This window comes from Schistocerca nitens, chromosome 1 (genome assembly GCF_023898315.1).
Source record: "Schistocerca nitens isolate TAMUIC-IGC-003100 chromosome 1, iqSchNite1.1, whole genome shotgun sequence".
Taxonomy (NCBI): domain Eukaryota; kingdom Metazoa; phylum Arthropoda; class Insecta; order Orthoptera; family Acrididae; genus Schistocerca; species Schistocerca nitens.
Window position 1 is genome coordinate 211,838,777 of NC_064614.1, and position 18,373 is coordinate 211,857,149.

At 42.1% G+C, this 18,373-nt stretch overlaps 1 protein-coding gene across 1 annotated transcript in view; it reads right to left on the bottom strand.

The window, feature by feature from the left end:
• The window catches only part of LOC126235131 (guanylate cyclase 32E), a 954,039-nt gene that overhangs the window by 577,591 nt on the left and 358,075 nt on the right, over positions 1-18,373 (bottom strand). Inside the window, exon 5 of the mRNA XM_049943867.1 lies at positions 6,715-6,901. Within this exon, the coding sequence (XP_049799824.1) occupies positions 6,715-6,901 (187 nt within the window). The remainder of the gene's footprint in view (positions 1-6,714; positions 6,902-18,373) is intronic.

An 18,373-nucleotide genomic window follows, 5' to 3' on the forward strand; every position in this document is an offset into this window, starting at 1 on the left:
CATATTTCACTGCTTCGTAACGTAATTGGGAGGCGCTCAAAGAGCGCCAGTTCCTTCATTGGCAGATCATGCTTATGTTGATTGAAATTGCGTGACATGCGGATGGTAATGTGAAATATTAAGAATAGTTACGGGTGTCAAATGGTTATATTTAATCGGAGGGATAAGAATCTGGAATTAGCTGTGTCACTGTAAAGTATATGAATACTGATGCATTTTTTCGTATCGATGTTTTAAGTAATGCATATGGCTACAAACATTTTTCAGAGCGTTTGTAAATATCGGCAGTGGGTTTTCTTCGTTTAAATTGGTAAAATCAGTATTTCCCACAAAAATTTTCCCTACCCCGTGCAGATAGAGTTCTTTATTTAAATTCTGTTCCTTCCTAAGAGCTACCGTCAATGTCATTTCAATGTTCCCCTCTTTCTTTATCCATTCTGCTTCCGTAACAGCCGGCCGGTGTGGCCGAGCGGTTATAGGCGCTTCAGTCTGGAACCGCGCGACCACTACGGTCGCAGGTTCGAATCCTGCCTCGGGCATGGGTGTGTGTGATGTCCTTAGGTTAGTTAGATTTAAGTAGTTCTAAGTTCTAGGAGACTGATGACCTCAGATGGTTCAAATGGTTCAAATGGCTCTGAGCACTATGGGACTGAACTGCTGAGGTTATTAGTCCCCTAGAACTTAGAACTAGTTAAACCTAACTAACCTAAGGACATCACACACATCCATGCCCGAGGCAGGATTCGAACCTGCGACCGTAGCGGTCTCGCGGTTCCAGACTGCAGCGCCTTTAACCGCACGGCCACTTAGGCCGGCGACCTCAGATGTTAAGTCTCATAGCGCTCAGAGCCATTTGAACCATTTGAACTTCCGTAACACTAAACATTTACTCAAATAAGCTAAACTAATCTAAACTGAGGTGTCAGAAGTATCGGACCTGTTTTTCCGGCGTAGTGCAGCAACTCGATGTCGCATGGACTCAAACAAGTCTTTGGAAGTCCCCTGCAGAAATAGTGAACCGTGCTGCCTCTATAGGAGTCAATAATTGCAAAAAAGTTACAGGTACTTTATTTTCTGCACGAACTGACCGCTCGATTATGTCCCATAAATATTCTATTGGATTCATGTCGGGTGAACTGGGTAGCCATATCAATCGCTCAAATTGTCTAGAATGTTCTTCAAACCAATGGAGAAAAACTGTGGCCATGCCACGGCTTTTCAGTCGTTTAGAGTCAAGCCGATTCGGTCACGAGCCCATGAGAGGCTCTGCACGCGGTGTAGTGCTGTTAGCAAAGGCACTCTCGTCTGTCGTCTGCTTTCATTGCCCATTAATACAATTTTTTTTTTAATACGCTGTCCTAACGGACACTTTCGTTGTACGTCCCACATCGATTTCTGCAGCTATTTCACGCAGTGTTGCTTGTCTGTTAGTACTGACAAACCTACGCAAATGCCGCTGAACTCGGTCATTAAGAGATGGAAGTCCGTCACTGCGTGGTCCGTGGTGAGAGGTAATGTCTGAAATCTGGAATTCCTGGCACACTCTTGACACTGTGTATCTCGGAATATTGAATTTCCTAACGATTTCGGAAATGGAATGTTCCATAAGACTAGCTCCTGCCGTTGATTCCCGTTGTGAGCCCATAATCACGTTGGAAATCATCTGAGCACAAATGACAACTGTGCCGGGACACCGCCCTTTTATACCTTTTTATACCTTGGGTACGCGATACTGCCGTTCATCTGCAAATGTTCATATCGCTATCCCATGACTTCCCTCGCTGCCTCACGTGTGTGTGTGGCATTTAGTTTCGTAGATGGCAGCGATCATAATGTTTTGGCTCATTACAGGATTCTATTGTTTAACGATCAACTTCAAATTATAGAAAACTTCTATAAATTTCTGGTAGCGAGTACGCATCACTTAGATCGTGTTACAGGCTTTACCAAATTTGTCTTGTCATGCAAGTAATAATTTACACTCATTAGCCAACCAACAGCGTAATTTTTAAATGCTTGATTTGACATTAGCTGAATCCCTCTGCCCCCCCCCCCCCGTCCCACACACACACACGCACACATATGCACTCACAGCTAATAGCAACACCACGCTCGGGAACCATATTTGGCAAGCTAAAGACCCTGTGCGTTTACGAACGCGTGATATAATTCTCATGCATCCATTATTTTCTACTTTGAAAGATGGAAAGAAAGAATTTTTCGGCATAAATTGATAATCTGTGTCAATTATTGCAGTCATGTTAGAGTCCAGTCGTGACACGAAGATATATTACTCGATGAATTTTACAAACGCAAAAAGAAACAAAAAGAAACTTCAGTTGCAGTGCCACCTGTTGTACGACAGTTTGCTTAGGAGTTCATCAGTTCGAGTGCCAAACGTTTCTGTTGTCTCGCACTGTCAGATAATCATTGAATCCTAGTAGACGCACTCCTTCACAGAGCTGTATTCCAGTTATATGATCCATAGCTTCTACGAAAGAAACATAGGAGAAGAAAGTAATTCGTTTTGATTGGAATAACTCATTTTAATGGGATTCAGGTAGAATTTATAGTGTAATGGACCCTGTAGAGAGTGCATTGAGCAGGGCCGTATAAATTTTTTCTCTTGCTACACCGTCAGTTACACCTCAACAACTGGTGAGCCTTCTTTATTTATCTATCGCTGCATATTACAGGATGGAGTTATGCTTGGTTCTTCTGATATGGGATTCACTGAAGTGAACCTTTAGTGTCATATCATTCAAAGTGTCCATGGTATGGTCCAGTAATATGTGTCAGTGGTTGTGTTAGTTTAAATAATCCCGAAATGATAAAAATTCCACATGGCACAGCGCAGTCTGTGAGGTGGTTTTCTGTGACAAGCACTGGTCCTGTTGTAAGTGGTACGCCATTTTTTTATTGTATTTCATTCCCCGTCACCTATATTGGCAAGGGGGGGGGGGGGGCGCTGTCAGCAGTATAGGCAATCCGCTCTTCAGAAAATGGACGATAAAAAAATGCATTGGATGAGAAAACAAGAAACAGATAGCGGGGATACACACACTGAACTTAAAAAACTTTTTAAAGGCGAAAAATAAAATCGAAATTTTGAGATATAGATGACTTCTTGCACTGGTAGCAGCAATAACAAAAGTTAAAATGGAATGCAATACATGCACATTTAAAACATGTTGCCAGAACGCTGTTATGTGAAAGAAGCACTTTTCTGTCACTGGTGATTGGAAGGGCCTACCAGGGTACAGGGAGGCAGTTGTTGAAGGGAAAAGGTTGGGCAGTAAAGAGGGTAGGAAAGTGCTGGTATGAGGATGGAGAACTGGCACATTGCAGCGATGGGGTAGGAGTGGCTGTTGAGACAGAAGAGTCCATGTAGTAGAGGGTGAAATTGATGACATAATGGTTGGAAAGGGGGAGCGGGAAAAGAAAGACAGGTGAAAAATAAAGGGATAAGGAATTATGAGGGTAAGAAAATGTGGGGAGGACAGGGAGGGGAAGCCCTAATAATGTGATCTGGGTGGGGTGGACCTACAGTTGGTAGGAAGGGTGAATGTCGGTGTGGAATTCATGATCTGAGAGGGTCAGACGGTTGAAGTTTCGTGTAAAATGCATGTAAATAATGGCCACGTCACATAAGTAGATCATCTGTAATGACAGATGTGATGTGGCTTAAACTGTTGTAACCGTAATCCGTGAAGTTGGTCTGTGACTGAAACCGATCGATATTTGGGTTCAAAAAAAATCTGCTGATGGTCGAACACGCATTTTATACGTTACTTGTCGGCTGTTGATGCTCACCCTCCAAAAATGTCCAGGGTTGAAGTTTCGTTGGGAGAGCATGTGGAGGAAGTGTAAGTGGAAGGGTTGGGATGTGTTGGTGAAGGCGCGGCAGAGTATGAGGACTGATAAGTAGGAGAGAAAGGAAAGGATTATTGGAGTCCAATTTTCAGATGGCGTAGATTGTTTGGAGGTGTTCGGACAGTGGTACACCGTGCCTTTCTCCGACTTTTGACCTAGCTTACGCAACCTGTTATAAGGGACCTACAGCTTCACATAGATTCCCAGCCACGGTGTAACTGAGCATTTTTCACATCAGAAAACATTGCCAGCGGTGAAGTGATTGCCACATTTGCTGACAGAATACAGCATAATGTATAATCCTTTATTTGTTCTATCTAAAATGTAAAATCATATTATGTTACTGCGATTTCAACGACTTTCTGTGGTATGTACGAACGCTGACAAGAACAAGAAAAATATGACCAGGAACGTATCTTCGCACCCAGTGCCTCAGTACTCATGTAAACAGTGTACTAGAAGAGAAATTTGTCGGGAGTTATGTTAAAAATGGTAACACTGATAATTTTATGTTATTTATACCATTTTCACGGTGTACGTAGCCACACACTCGTTTAATGTTGCTGTATTCTTGCAGTTAAAAGGCTCAAACACAACAATGACATGTGTACTTGAATTCCGGCGCTTTTTTGCAAATGTATCACTGTCCTCTGGGCATGCTAGTGCCATTCTATACAATATATTGTATATTACACAGCAAATCGAGGAAGTAGAAAACGAAGATCTCAGTGCTTTTGCTTTTGCTGATGACTTTGCCGTTTGGGGAGAGAGAGCAACGAAGCTTCTGAGGAGACTCGATTACTAAGATAAGTAATTTAAATAATTGAAGTTCACCTCGAATAAGATTAAAACAGTGGCAATGAATATGAGTAGGACACCCACAGTTTGTAACATCATACTTCAAGGAGGGAAGGTTGAATATGCGAAAAGTTTCGATTATTTTGGTAGTGCCATATTAAGTTATCGAAGTGCCAAACTCCGGCCGCTGTGGCCGAGCGGTTCTAGGTGCCTTAGTCCAGAACCGCGCTGCTGCTACGGTCGCAGGTTAGAATCCTACCTCGGGCATGGATGTGTGTGATGTCCTTAGGTTAGCTAGGTTTAAGAAGACCGAGCGAGGTGGCGCAGTGGTTAGACACTGGACTCGCATTCGGGAGGACGACGGTTCAATCCCGCGTCCGGCCATCCTGATTTAGGTTTTCCGTGATTTCCCTAAATCGCTCCAGGCAAATGCCGGGATGGTTCCTTTCAAAGGGCACGGCCGACTTCCTTCCCCGTCCTTCCCTAATCCGATGAGACCGATGACCTCGCTGTCTGGTCTCCTTCCCCAAAACCAACCAACCAACCAACCAGGTGGCGCGACTATGATGTCTTTTTAAAAAATTCACTTAACTGTTTTCCCCAAATTTTTACCATCTTCAAATATGATAACTAATGTACAAACAGTTTCGTCATGATGTGTAACGTGGATGTACTGAACCTCATAAAAAAAGAAGCTTGAAAATATAATAACACGTGAATGTTCCTGATTTTCACCATGAAAATAACTATACTTTGTACATAATAACGAAACTGTGGATTACTTATCATATATGAAGATGGCAATACTATGCTGAAGCATATAATGAGAGTGTCTGTATTAATTAGGCAATATTGACATAATATTTATCTTATTTATAATTAAAAGAGGTCACTTGCTTTGAATTTCTTCAAAAAGAAGAAAAAAAGGTTTGGTCTAACCCATGACTCACTGAATTGTTGATGTACTGCTTTCAAAAGGTGGACCTACAATCTGTAAAGCAGACGGTTATAATGTGTTCTGTCATCAGCGAATGTTCATTTCTTTGTTTCCCAAGGAGGTTTTTTTCTCATCAGATTGACGAGACGTGACGAAGAGCCAGTTGTTGGCTAAATGGAAATTAGAGTGGTGTGTGCGTCCAGTGGTTGGGGCTTGGAGTACATTTCAGCGAAGTCACATTGCTAAAGGGCAGTTGTCAAGGTATCATACTTACGATTTTTTTAACGCCGTATCGCTACTTCAGGTCAAATTGGCAACCCTGTCAGCAGCTATTTCACTAATATTGCCCTCCATGGAATTGATTCGTATCCTATGATTAATCGTTCTTTAGCAGACAATGTCACAGTTACGACATGTGTCGAAAAACTGAAGTGTGTGGAATGCGGCACGGTGGCGATTGCGTGCAACTCTCGATGAGAAGTGAAGGATGGTCTTTCTAAAACTACGCTGAGGAATCAGTGATTCCGTACTGAGAGATTACCAACATATTAAGGCATTCAATCTGATTAGTGTCAACTGTTGTTAATTAAGCTTGCGGATTGCATCGAATTCTAGTTTACCACTTCGTTTTGGAAACTAGCAAACCCCACCATCTATTAAAATTCCAGAAGTGTACTGAAGGTTGTGTACGACTTTTCCATCTGCAGTTCTTGCCATCCACGATTTTTAAAAGCCTAGGCGATAATAACAGCTGTAAGCTATGTCACGACAGTCTAATTTATGATGATCTAAAATGTGTTTATGGGCATAATATTAGCGCAATCCGTTTACATCTGTCATGGTAACGCAAAACAAACTTGATTTTTGCCAGAAAGATGACCTGTTGTCTCCTCTCAAATCAAACGAAGAATTCATGCGCCCACTAATCTTCGGTGTGCTCCATTATTTGAGAATCGCTTATTTGTCTTCGATAGCTGTGAATACACTGTAGGGATATCACCGTCTTACCATTACTGTTATGGAGTATCTGCTTCAATATTGGAATCAGTTAAATGACGTAATTTATGGGTCAATATGTACAACATTTGTCAGGAATTGGTACTTACTGCGGGTGTCGAGGTACGTGTCAGCGACGATGTTGGTGAAGTGGTTTGGCGCGTAGCCATGGTGGTAGGGCTCGCTCCACGTCCTCGTGAAGTGTACCCGCACGCCAGCAGCTTTCAGTGTTTCCAGGATGGTGGCCGCCACAGTCCGGAACTCCCCCTCCGCCGAGTTCAGGTACAGGAAAGACACCTGGAGAGCAAGGAAAGTGGAATATAGTCAACAGACCACACTGTGGGAGGGGCTTTGAAGAAGTAATGAAACACATTTTTTTATCGGCCAGTTTCGATTGAAAAAAAAGAGGAATTAATTGTGGGACATCGAAGAACAGTCCTGCTTCAGCCCCCATTGTTCCATGAAGTTCCAAATGGTGGCGGCGCTATATATAGCCTTGAAAATAACGTCTGTAATTGAGGAGCTTTCCAAGCAGAGAGCTGTCACTGAGTCTCTTTTGCCCGAAAACTAGAGCATCCCATATACTCGTAGGCTCTTGCACAGTGTCTAGGGAGACCTGACTGATCAAAAGCACGGTGAGTCACTGAGCGAGGCGTCTGTCATCATCGCAACAAGGTCGCACAAACATGTCCGATCTCCCGCGTGCCGGCCAGCAGCAGGGAGCTGTGACACTCGAATTGCCAGAGCGTGCAGACACTCTCATACGAGGTGACCGACGGATCTCAGTCAAACACCTCGCTGCACAACTGGGCGCCTTTGTTGGTACTGCTGACACCCTCGCCCCCCCCCCCCCCCCTCCAGTTGGAGTACTCAAAGGTGTGTATCCCCTGAGTTCCTTTCCGCCTAACAGAAGACCGTAAAGAGCAACGAAGGATGCACTCCACGGGAAGCAGTTCGTGGGTGACGGGGAAGTTATTGATACAGCAAGACTTTGGCTCCGACGTCTACCAGTAGAATAGAACAATGTAGGCATGCACGCCCTCCTACTAACAAGGGAACCTCCCCATCGCACCCCCCTCAGATTTAGTTATAAATTGACACAGTGGATAGGCCTTGAAAAACTGAACACAGATCAATCGAGAAAACAGGAAGAAGTTGTGGGGAACTATGAAAAAATAAGCAAATTATACAAACTGAGTAGTCCAAGTGTAAGATATGCAACATCAAGGACTGTGTAAGCTGAGGAGCGCCGTGGTCCCGTGGTTAGAGTGAGTAACTGCGGAGCGAGAGGTTCTTGGTTCGAGTCCTCCCTCGAGTAAAAATTTTACGTACTTTATTTTCGCAAAGTTACGAGTAAAAATTTTACTTACTTTATTTTCGCAAAGTTACGATCTGACCGTTCATTCATTGACGTCTCTGTTCACTGTAATAAGTTTAGTGTCTGTGTTTTGCGACCGCACCGCAAAACCGTGCGATTAATAGACGAAAGGACGTGCCTCACCAATAGGACCGAAAACATTTGATCGCAAATTTATAGGTCAACCGATTCCTCCACAGGAAAACACGTCTGAAATATTCTATACGACACTGGTGACGGCATGTGCTTCACATTACAGGAATATGTTGTCGACCCACCTAACTTGCACACTTGGCGAATGGGTAAAAAGTTTCTTCTACCTTGCCCGATTTAGGTTTTCTTGTGGATGTGATAATCACTCCCAAAAAAGTGATGAAGACGTAAGAGTTCGTCACGTAAACTGCAACAAATGAATGCAAGTTTCACAGTCGCACAGTTTTCCCTGTGCTCTGTCAAAACATACGTTTTTAACGTTTTCAAGTTTTTCCGTGTGTAGACCGTCAAATCCTGCATGTGTCCAAGCAAATCTGAACATGTCCTGGAATTTTGGAGAGCGAAGTTGATCATGTCTGAGTGCATGAACTTTGATAATTGTCTGAAAATAAAAAATTAAAACTTTTGACACTAGGGAGGATTGAACCAGGGACCTTCCGTTCCGTAGCTGCTCGCGGTAACCACGGGACCACGGTGCTCATCAGTGCACACGTACCTTGATGTGGCTTATCTTGGACACGGACTACTCAGTTTTTATATTTTGCTTATTTTTTTCATAGTTCCATACAACTTCTTCCTGTTTTCTTGATTGATCTGTGTTCAGTTTTTCATGGCCGATCCCTGTGCCAACCTATAACTAAATCTGAGGGGGGTGCGATGGGGAGGTTCCATTGTAAGGGACGTAACGCCGTCGCATTGAACAGAGATTATGCTGAAAAATAACGTTTTGTAGCTGTGAAAGTAGTCAGTATAAAATCAACCTGCTTTCACGAAAAAAAAAAAAATGTGCTGCATTATTTATTGTACGTCCCCGGTGTATTACTCTTCTGGGCTCTACTTGGCGTTTCTGTATGTTAATTATATCTAATCGCCTGCACATAGTTACCACGTTTACATACATAACGTATCAGTGTTAATCTACTACGTGTTAGATTTGAACCATGTTTGATGGTTCGAGATTTCTACTGGTATCGATGGGCTCGTCTGTCTTCATAGAATTTCTTTGGTGGTATGGATGAGGCATGCGAGGCCACCGAGATAGCAGAACGCTCCCCGACAAGGACGGCAACTGGTTCTGCGCGCGCCGGAAGAGTTGTCTGCGTAACGGCTACCCAGTGGACGGCTCTGGTGAGGCTGCTGGAAGTAGAGGAGCGTGCGAGTGTGTACAGGGTGTTTCAAAAATGACCGGTATATTTGAAACGGCAGTAAAAACTAAACGAGCAGCGATAGAAATACACCGTTTGTTGCAATATGCTTGGGACAACAGTACATTTGCAGGCGGACAAACTTTCGAAATTACAGTAGTTACAATTTTCAACAACAGATGGCGCTGCAAGTGATGTGAAAGATATAGAAGACAACGCAGTCTGTGAGTGCGCCATTCTGTACGTCGTCTTTCTGCTGTAAGCGTGTGCTGTTCACAACGTGCAAGTGTGCTGTAGACAACATGGTTTATTCCTTAGAACAGAGGATTTTTCTGGTGTTGGAATTCCACCGCCTAGAACACAGTGTTGTTGCAACAAGACGAAGTTTTCAACGGAGGTTTAATGTAACCAAAGGACCGAAAAGCGATACAATAAAGGATCTGTTTGAAAAATTTCAACGGACTGGGAACGTGACGGATGAACGTGCTGGAAAGGTAGGGCGACCGCGTACGGCAACCACAGAGGACAACGCGCAGCTAGTGCAGCAGATGATCCAACAGCGGCCTCGGGTTTCCGTTCGCCGTGTTGCAGCTGCGGTCCAAATGACGCCAACGTCCACGTATCGTCTCATGCGCCAGACACCTCTATCCATACAAAATTCAAACGCGGCAACCCCTCAGCGCCACTACCATTGCTGCACGAGAGACATTCGCTAACGATATAGTGCACAAGATTGATGACGGCGATATGCATGTGGGCAGCATTTGGTTTACTGACGAAGCTTATTTTTACCTGGACGGCTTCGTCAATAAACAGAACTGGCGCATATGGGGAACCGAAAAGCCCCATGTTGCAGTCCCATCGTCCCTGCATCCTCAAAAAGTACTGCTCTGGGCCGCCATGTCTTCCAAAGGAATCATTGGCCCATTTTTCAGATCCGAAACGATTACTGCATCACGCTATCTGGACATTCTTCGTGAATTTGTGGCGGTACACACTGCCTTAGACGACACTGCGAACACCTCGTGGTTTATGCAAGATGGTGCCCGGCCACATCGCACGGCCGACGTCTTTAATTTCCTGAATGAATATTTCGATGATCGTGTGATTGCTTTGGGCTATCCGAAACATACAGGAGACGGCGCGGATTGGCCTCCCTATTCGCCAGACATGAACCCCTGTGACTTCTTTCTGTGGGGACACTTGAAAGACCAGGTGTACCGCCAGAATCCAGAAACAATTGAACAGCTGAAGCAGTACATCTCTTCTGCATCTGAAGCCATTCCGCCAGACACGTTGTCAAAGGTTTCGGGTAATTTCATTCAGAGACTACGCCATATTATTGCTACGCATGATGGATATGTGGAAAATATCGTACTATAGAGTTTCCCAGACCGCAGCGCCATCTGTGGTTGAAAATTGTAACTACTGTAATTTCGAAAGTTTGTCTGCCTGAAAATGTACTGTTGTCCCAAGCATATTGCAACAAACGGTGTATTTCTATCGCTGCTCGTTTAGTTTGTATTGCCGTTTCAAATATACCGGTCATTTTTGAAACACCCTGTAGGAAGGCACGGGCACAGAACTCATTCGCTAGTTCGAAGGAAGAAGACGGCATGCCATGGTAGCCAACTTGCGTAGAATGATGATATGCCGCTTTAAGAACTTCTGCAACTTTTGGTCATTGAAAACGATGGAACTAGTTGCGGTTTCACCCCTGACGTGATTTTGTTCTAGAACCTCGTAGAACTGTGTTGTGAAGCTGATCTTGTAAGAGGGGGAGAAATATGGACAGCGCTGGTAACGAATAAGTTGATTTGGTTTGATGGAAGTAAAGCACGAACCGTAACAATTTGGTTTTGGTAGTCAAGCCTGAGCTGTGTGGTACGAGTACTGCAAAGGTACGACCGGTCCAAGGGGTGGGCAGAAGTTAAGTAATTTTAAGTAAGGTCAGTCTGTACATGGTACTTTGATAAAAGGTGTTCTCACTGTGTACGGTTACACAAGGTGGAGAAAAATTATGCCACGAAATTTCAACCCTGGAACCAAAATTACTTACATTATGTAGGCCGACAATGCACCATTTTTAAACTACGGAAACTTGGCGCCATGTGCTCCAACTAGCTGCGGGATTGCCCTGTTGGCGGATGCTCTGGACAACTCATGACCGCGAATGCTTTGCCTGCCGGAGTCGCGTATCCAGGATGTAACACGTTGGAGCAGCGACGGGGAGAGGGACGTTTGTATGTGTGAACCGACAATCATAGCACTGCCCGTCACCCGAAGAACGGCAACAGGGCAATCCCAAGGCCAATCGGAGTGCGTGGCGCCAAGTTTACGTAGTTTTTTAAAAAAAGTGCGTTGTCGGCCTACAGAACGTAAGCAAATTTGGTTCTTACTGGCATCAGCTATATAGGATTAAAATTTAGTGACAAAATTTTTCTCCACCCTCTATAGTACACGGGAAATTTTCTTGTTTGCCAAGTGTGTGTATTGTCACAGAGTATTAATTACCGGAGACTGTGGAGTGCTCTCAGGTTAATATGTTGGTAACTGTTCTTGGGAAACTAACTTTTAGAAATTGCATTTCCTTGGGTAACTAACTGTAAATGATCGCATGAGAATTAAGCTGATCATTTTCTCCTTGATGTTTGGTTAAAGTACTTCCTATCAAGAAAGACTGATATAACTTGTGAACATTTTATAGTTAATGTCCTCTGGAATTGTTAGTTTATAGAATATTGTAAAAGAACTATCTTCATCAAGTAGACGACACGCTACAACTTTGGAGAACAACTGATAGTTATGTGAGCTGATTCTTAACAGTCGAAAATGGTATAGTGGGCTCTGCACACTGAGCTGTGTTTGCTTCTGATATTATCTGAGCTTCTTTCAAAGTGAGTTTAAGGGATTGTAATGCATCTTGGTTCAATGGAGGTTGTTTTAGAAAATTGTTTTGATATTGTTGTTTAAATATTTCTTTGGGTATTGTCTTAGCATAAGATCTTGTAAGCAAATGTTAGAAAACAAAACAAAAACATTTTAGTATAAGATGAAACTGATTAAGTAATGATTGTCGGATCTTAAATGAAGCAAGAGACTAGCATTTGCTTGTAGCAAAATAAGTGAAATGGAAGGGCACGGTGTTGACTGTTCAGTCAATGCATAAAAATGTTACTGAGCTACGAAAAATTAATAATATCTTGTAATACGGAGTGTTCAACTTTCAGTGTACAACCAGCCCTCTCCAGTTTCCACTAAATCTGTTTCTCTGCCTTTCAAGATTGTTGTTGATGTTATATTTTGCAGTCTGAAGACGTTCAACAGAGCTCTCTACGGTAGTCTATCCTGTGCAAGTTTTTTCATCTCTGCATTACTACTGCAACCTATATACTCGTACATGTGAACCCACTTCTTGTATTCAAGCCTCGATTCCCTCTACAATTCTTACATCGCCTCCCTCTCCCTAACCCTCATACACACTCACTTCGTTTACTTACTAGATTGACGATTTGTTACTGCTTCAGGATGTGGCCTAGTAATTGATCCCTTATAAACGTAGGATTCAGCAGCCATTGTCAAATTCAATAAAATTTTCGGGGTTTTGTGACCGTATTGTCAACATATATAAAACTACCGACGTTTCGGTCCCTGTTGCAGGCGACCTTCTTCAGGGCGTTTTGTTTAAATAAAAGCACCCTGAAGAATGTCGCTTGCAACAGGGACCGAAAACTCGGTTGTTTTATATATATGTTACCGGCCAAACCCGATCATAGGATGCACTAGTTCCGCCTAGGTCAGACTCGTTCATCCTGTTATCGATAGGATAAAACAGTTTAGCCAAGGTCGAATCGGTTTATCCTAGTTAGAATTTACATGCTTTAGGATAAACTGGTACGTCCTAGTCTCAACTAATTTTGACTAGTTGGAAAGCATGTCGCTTCCTGTACGAACGGGGAATCCCCGAATCATCTCTGACTCACCCCTCGCACCTCTCAGTCGCTCTTCGCTCGCACTGTTCTTTGTTTTGAACGGTATTTTTCATTGACGAGTGCGCGTGTTAAGTTGCTGGTTGCGTTTAAAAGTTTTTATTATAATCCTAGCACAATTGTTGTGAGGCGTTTCATCATGGGTGAGCCTTTGCGGAGTAGACAAGCCAATCAAAAGCTGCGGAGAGAAGTTTCTGTAGGAAATTTTGCAGAGTGAAAATAAAAGGTCTTCCCATTATAATGTGTTATCAGTAGACGAATATGCAGATTTGGTTAAACAAGTAGAAGACGCGGAAAAGATGGAAAAAGATCATTACAAAAAAGAAGACTAAAACGATATGCTGTTTCGAAAATTGGTGATGTGATAAAAGTCATCGCACGGTGTGAAGGGAATACAAAATACCTTGTTGCAGCTGATGAACTTTATCATGTGACTGACGCAGCTCATGTAGCTGTGGGCAATGTTGGTCGCGATAGGATGTCAGCCGAGACATCAAAAAAATATACCAATATCAGAAAGGAAATGATATGCCTCTATTTATCAATATGTGATGTTTGTCAACAAAAGAAGACAAAAAATAAAAGAGGGCTAGTTTCAAAGCCAGTTCTCCATTCGGAAATGAATAGCAGATGCCAAATCGATTTGATTGATTTCCAAACACAACCATACAGGAATTTAAAATTCATTTTAGTTTACCAAGCCATCTCACAAAGTCAATTCTCCTTCGTGTGTTAACATCAAAGAGGGCTGAAGAAGTGGCTTATCATTTGAATGACATACTCCTAACTGTAGGGGCGCCGTGCATTCTTCAGTCTGATAATGGCAGAGAATTTGTCAATAATGTTATAAGTGAACTCACAAAGTTTTGGTCAGAACTGAAAATTGTGCATGGAAAACCAAGGCACAGCCAAAGTCAGGGTTCTGTTGAACGTGCCAACGAAGATACTGAAAATATGATAAATTTTTAGTTAAAGGACAACAAATTGACGTAATGGTCGGAAGGATTAAGGTATGTCCAGCTCATGAAAAATCGAGCTTACCACTCTGGCATAAAACAATCACCTCACAAAGCATTATTCGGAATCGAACCTAGAGTAGGACTTTCCACTTCCTCGTTACCTCAAGAAATCGTAAATGATGTTCAGGATAAACATGACCTAAAGAAGGCAATCGAAGATTACAGCAATAGTGAAAGTACAAAGACAATGATGATGATAACTTGGTGAAAATTGACACAAACGACATTCAAAATGCTAAAAAAATTGCGACAGAGAATTAAAAAAAAAAAAAGCTGAAAAATTGAAGCTTCCTCTGACAAATTCCATCCACCAGCTGACATTGGAGACAACGTAACCATACCTATTCCATATGTAGATAAAGGCGGAGGCGACCTTCGGAACATAATTGGAGTAATACTTCAAAAGACTAATGAGGACCTCTACAAAGTTGGCACCAAACATGACTAATTCTATTTTCAAACGTTCCTTTACAAAGGAAAACCCAGGCGAGTGGCCCCAATTTAATTATCGTACAACTGAAAAGATGAGTAAAATAAACATTAGTGTTATTAGTGTTGAGAAACAGCTGAAATCGTTAAAACTGAACAAAGCTCCAGGGCCCGATGGAACTCTATCAGATTCTATATTTAATTTTAGGCTGAGTTATCCCTTCTTGTATCTATATCTATGGTAGATGCCTCTAACAAAGAACCGTGCCCAGTAGTTGGAGGAGGAGCTCAGGTCACACCTGTCTCCAAGAAGGGTAGCAGAAGTGATCCACAACACTACCGTTCGATATCCTTCTCAACGATTTGTTGTCGAACTTTAGGACACATTCTGATCTCGAACAGAATGAGGTGTCTCGAACAGAATTCCAACCAGAATGCATTCCGGAAACACTGATCATTTGAAACACAACTCACACTTTTCTCACGTGACATACTGAAAGCTTTGGAGCAAGGCAGTCAGGAAGATGTAGCATTTGTTGATTTCCGAAAAGCATTTGACTCAGTACCACACCCCCGCTTATTGTGGAAAGTAAGATCGTATGGGTATGAAGTGAAATTTGTGACTGCATTGAGGACTTTTTTGCAGGGAGGACACATCACGTTGTCTTGGATGGAGAGGCATCCTCAGACGTAGAAGTAACTTAGGGTGTGCCTCAGGGAAGTATGTTGGGGCACTTGGTGTCCATGTTATATATTAATTAACTAGAGGAACCAACTTGGAGTACTGTGGTAGGGAGGAGCTGGTACAGAAGAAACCAGAGTAATAATAAAACCGTAATGGGTACAAAAATAGACGAAGAAATGCAAGCAGCAGAAACAACAGCGTGGCTATATATCGGTAACTTAAAGAGAACCACCACAACTGCTACAGTAGTGAAATACCTTAACAAGAACAAGAAGAATACTGGGACAACTAGAATGTGAAGAACTGCGCACACTGGTTGACAAAAAAGCTTTCAAAGAAGGCATTCCGTTTGAAAAGCTACAAATCACACAAGAACCAGAATTCTGGCCAGAAAACATAAACGTACGCCGATTTCGTTTCCCAAGACGATCAAAGGAAGAGGGAGCAGAGATCAACTAAACTAAGAAGAAAACCAGAAGAGCAAGAAATAAAAGCAGTCTTGTGGAATACAGAAGGAGTAAAAAGTGCTCTTAACTTAACACCAACAGACATTCTGCAAAACTCGGATCTTGCAATTCTAACAGAAACCATCCTGATAGAGAACTGGCAACATAAAGATTTCTACAATTATCACCTAATGGCAAAGAAGGGAGAAAGACTCAGGGGAGGAATATCTATCCTAATGAAACCCTGGATGACGCCCACCAAAATAAAATCACAAAACAAGAAAATAGTATGCTAGTAGAAGCAGCAAACATAAATATAATTGCAGCCTATTTTAAACCGCACACAAATGCTGCAGAAATAAGTGACGAAATAGTCACACTCATCAAACAATGCAACAACAATCCCACCATTATTGCAGGCGATCTCAACTGCAGAATAGACACACGAAACTATAAAACAAAAGTAGTCATTGAAACCCTAGAAGAAGATGGTTTCACCCTACTTAACGATAGACTGATACCTACATACATTTACCACAATGGGAAAAGCACCATTGATACCGCATTAACAAGAGGAGAAATAGAAGGAAGTATTCAACCAACATGGCATGATTCCATTACTGCTATACGAAAGCACATTCCAATGAAGATAAAAATAAATATCATCACGTCACCGCCAGCAAGAAAGACCCACCAAATCACAAAAATAAAAATTTATATAGAAAAATTAACAAACCAGCAAGAACAATTAACACAAATAGAAACTTTAATAGAGGAAGGAGACCTTGAAAAAGCAACAGACCAAATACAAGACCTCCAAAAAATTCAGTGATACAAACAAACCCAAAAACAAGGACGGCAAAAAGATGGTTTGATGCTGAATGCTACAGCAAAAGGAACACTGTACTAAGAATGCTCCACATATTAAGAAACCAGCACGACGAGGAAACATACAAACTGTACACAGAAGAGAATCTACAAAAAACCAATAGAAGAGAAGAAAAAAGAATACATAGAGAGAAAGGCAAAAAGAGAAGCGGATGAAGCAGAGAAAGACCCCTACATAGCAGCAAGACCAAGAAAACTGGTTCATACACCAAATATAGACATGAAGGAATGGGAAGACCACTTCAGTAAGATACTGAACAAACGAGGAATCAAAACACCCCCAAAGAAAAAGAAACAACATCAAACTAAGGAAAAAGATAATATATGGAACCTCTAAATGAAGAAGATGTAAAAGAAGTAATAAAAGCGCTGAAGAACAAGAAAGCAGCAGGACCCGGTAATATATATAATGAACATATAAAAGATGCAAAAGAGGTCCTCCAACGCGTACGGACCAAACTATTTAACAAATGCCTGGAACTTGGAAGAATTCCGACACAATGGAGACACTCGGCAATAAAAGTTCTCTACAAAGGTAGAGGAGACCCAACGGACCCAAACAAGTACAGAGGCATAGCCCTGGAAAATACTCAATTCAAGATGTTTTCAAAGATAATTACACAAAAAATCCAAGCCTCTGTGGACAGTTATCTCCCAGAACGACAAATGGGTTTCAGATCTGGAAGATCAACACTTACGGCAGTCAGGCTTCTTCTAAACAACATCGACGAAGCGCTACAAAAGAAACAAATGTTCTACACAGTGTTCATAGACTTTACCAAAGCCTTTGACCTACTGGAAAGAGATCTCATAGTCCGGAAACTGGAAAAAACAATGGGAGGAGATAGCGTATGGGCAAGAATAATCAAGTCAATCCTCGAATACAACTTAATCACAATATCAGACAACCTCCCTTTTTCGAGCCCCGTTCTGCAATCGAACGGAGTCTTACAAGGTGACCCAATGAACCCTTTGCTGTACATTCTTTGCCACTGAAGAAGTGCTCTGAATTGGAGAAAATGAAGATGTATATGTGTATGCCTACGCTGACGACATAGCCGTAGGTTCAACAGATATACGGAAGCTGCAGAGAATCATTGGGAAAATAGACAAATGGTGCAGTGAACACAAACTACACATAAATATAACAAAGACAGAAATGGTAATTTTCAGGAAAGGAGGTAAAATATCCAAGAATGTGGAAATGAGCATCAGAGGACAAAAATAAAAATCTCATCAGACTTTAAATACCTAGGGGTGACATTGCAACCAACAGCCAAATGCTTCACAAAACATATAATAGACCGTGCAGCCCAAACAATAATAGCAATACAGGACATCAAAAACATCCGCCTACCCAGTCTGCAAACAGCCATGATATTATTGAACACAAAAATCTTTCTAATCCTGGCCTATGGGATGGAGATTGTATGGGATCACCTGACAGAAAAAAATCTAAAAACACTGGAAAAGGTAAAATCAACTTATCTAAAAAGGGCACTTGGTCTCTCAAAGACAACAAGATCTAGACTAGTGTACCTGCTAGCGAGGGAGACATTCCTAATTGAAGACATCAAACTTCGATATATGATGCCACA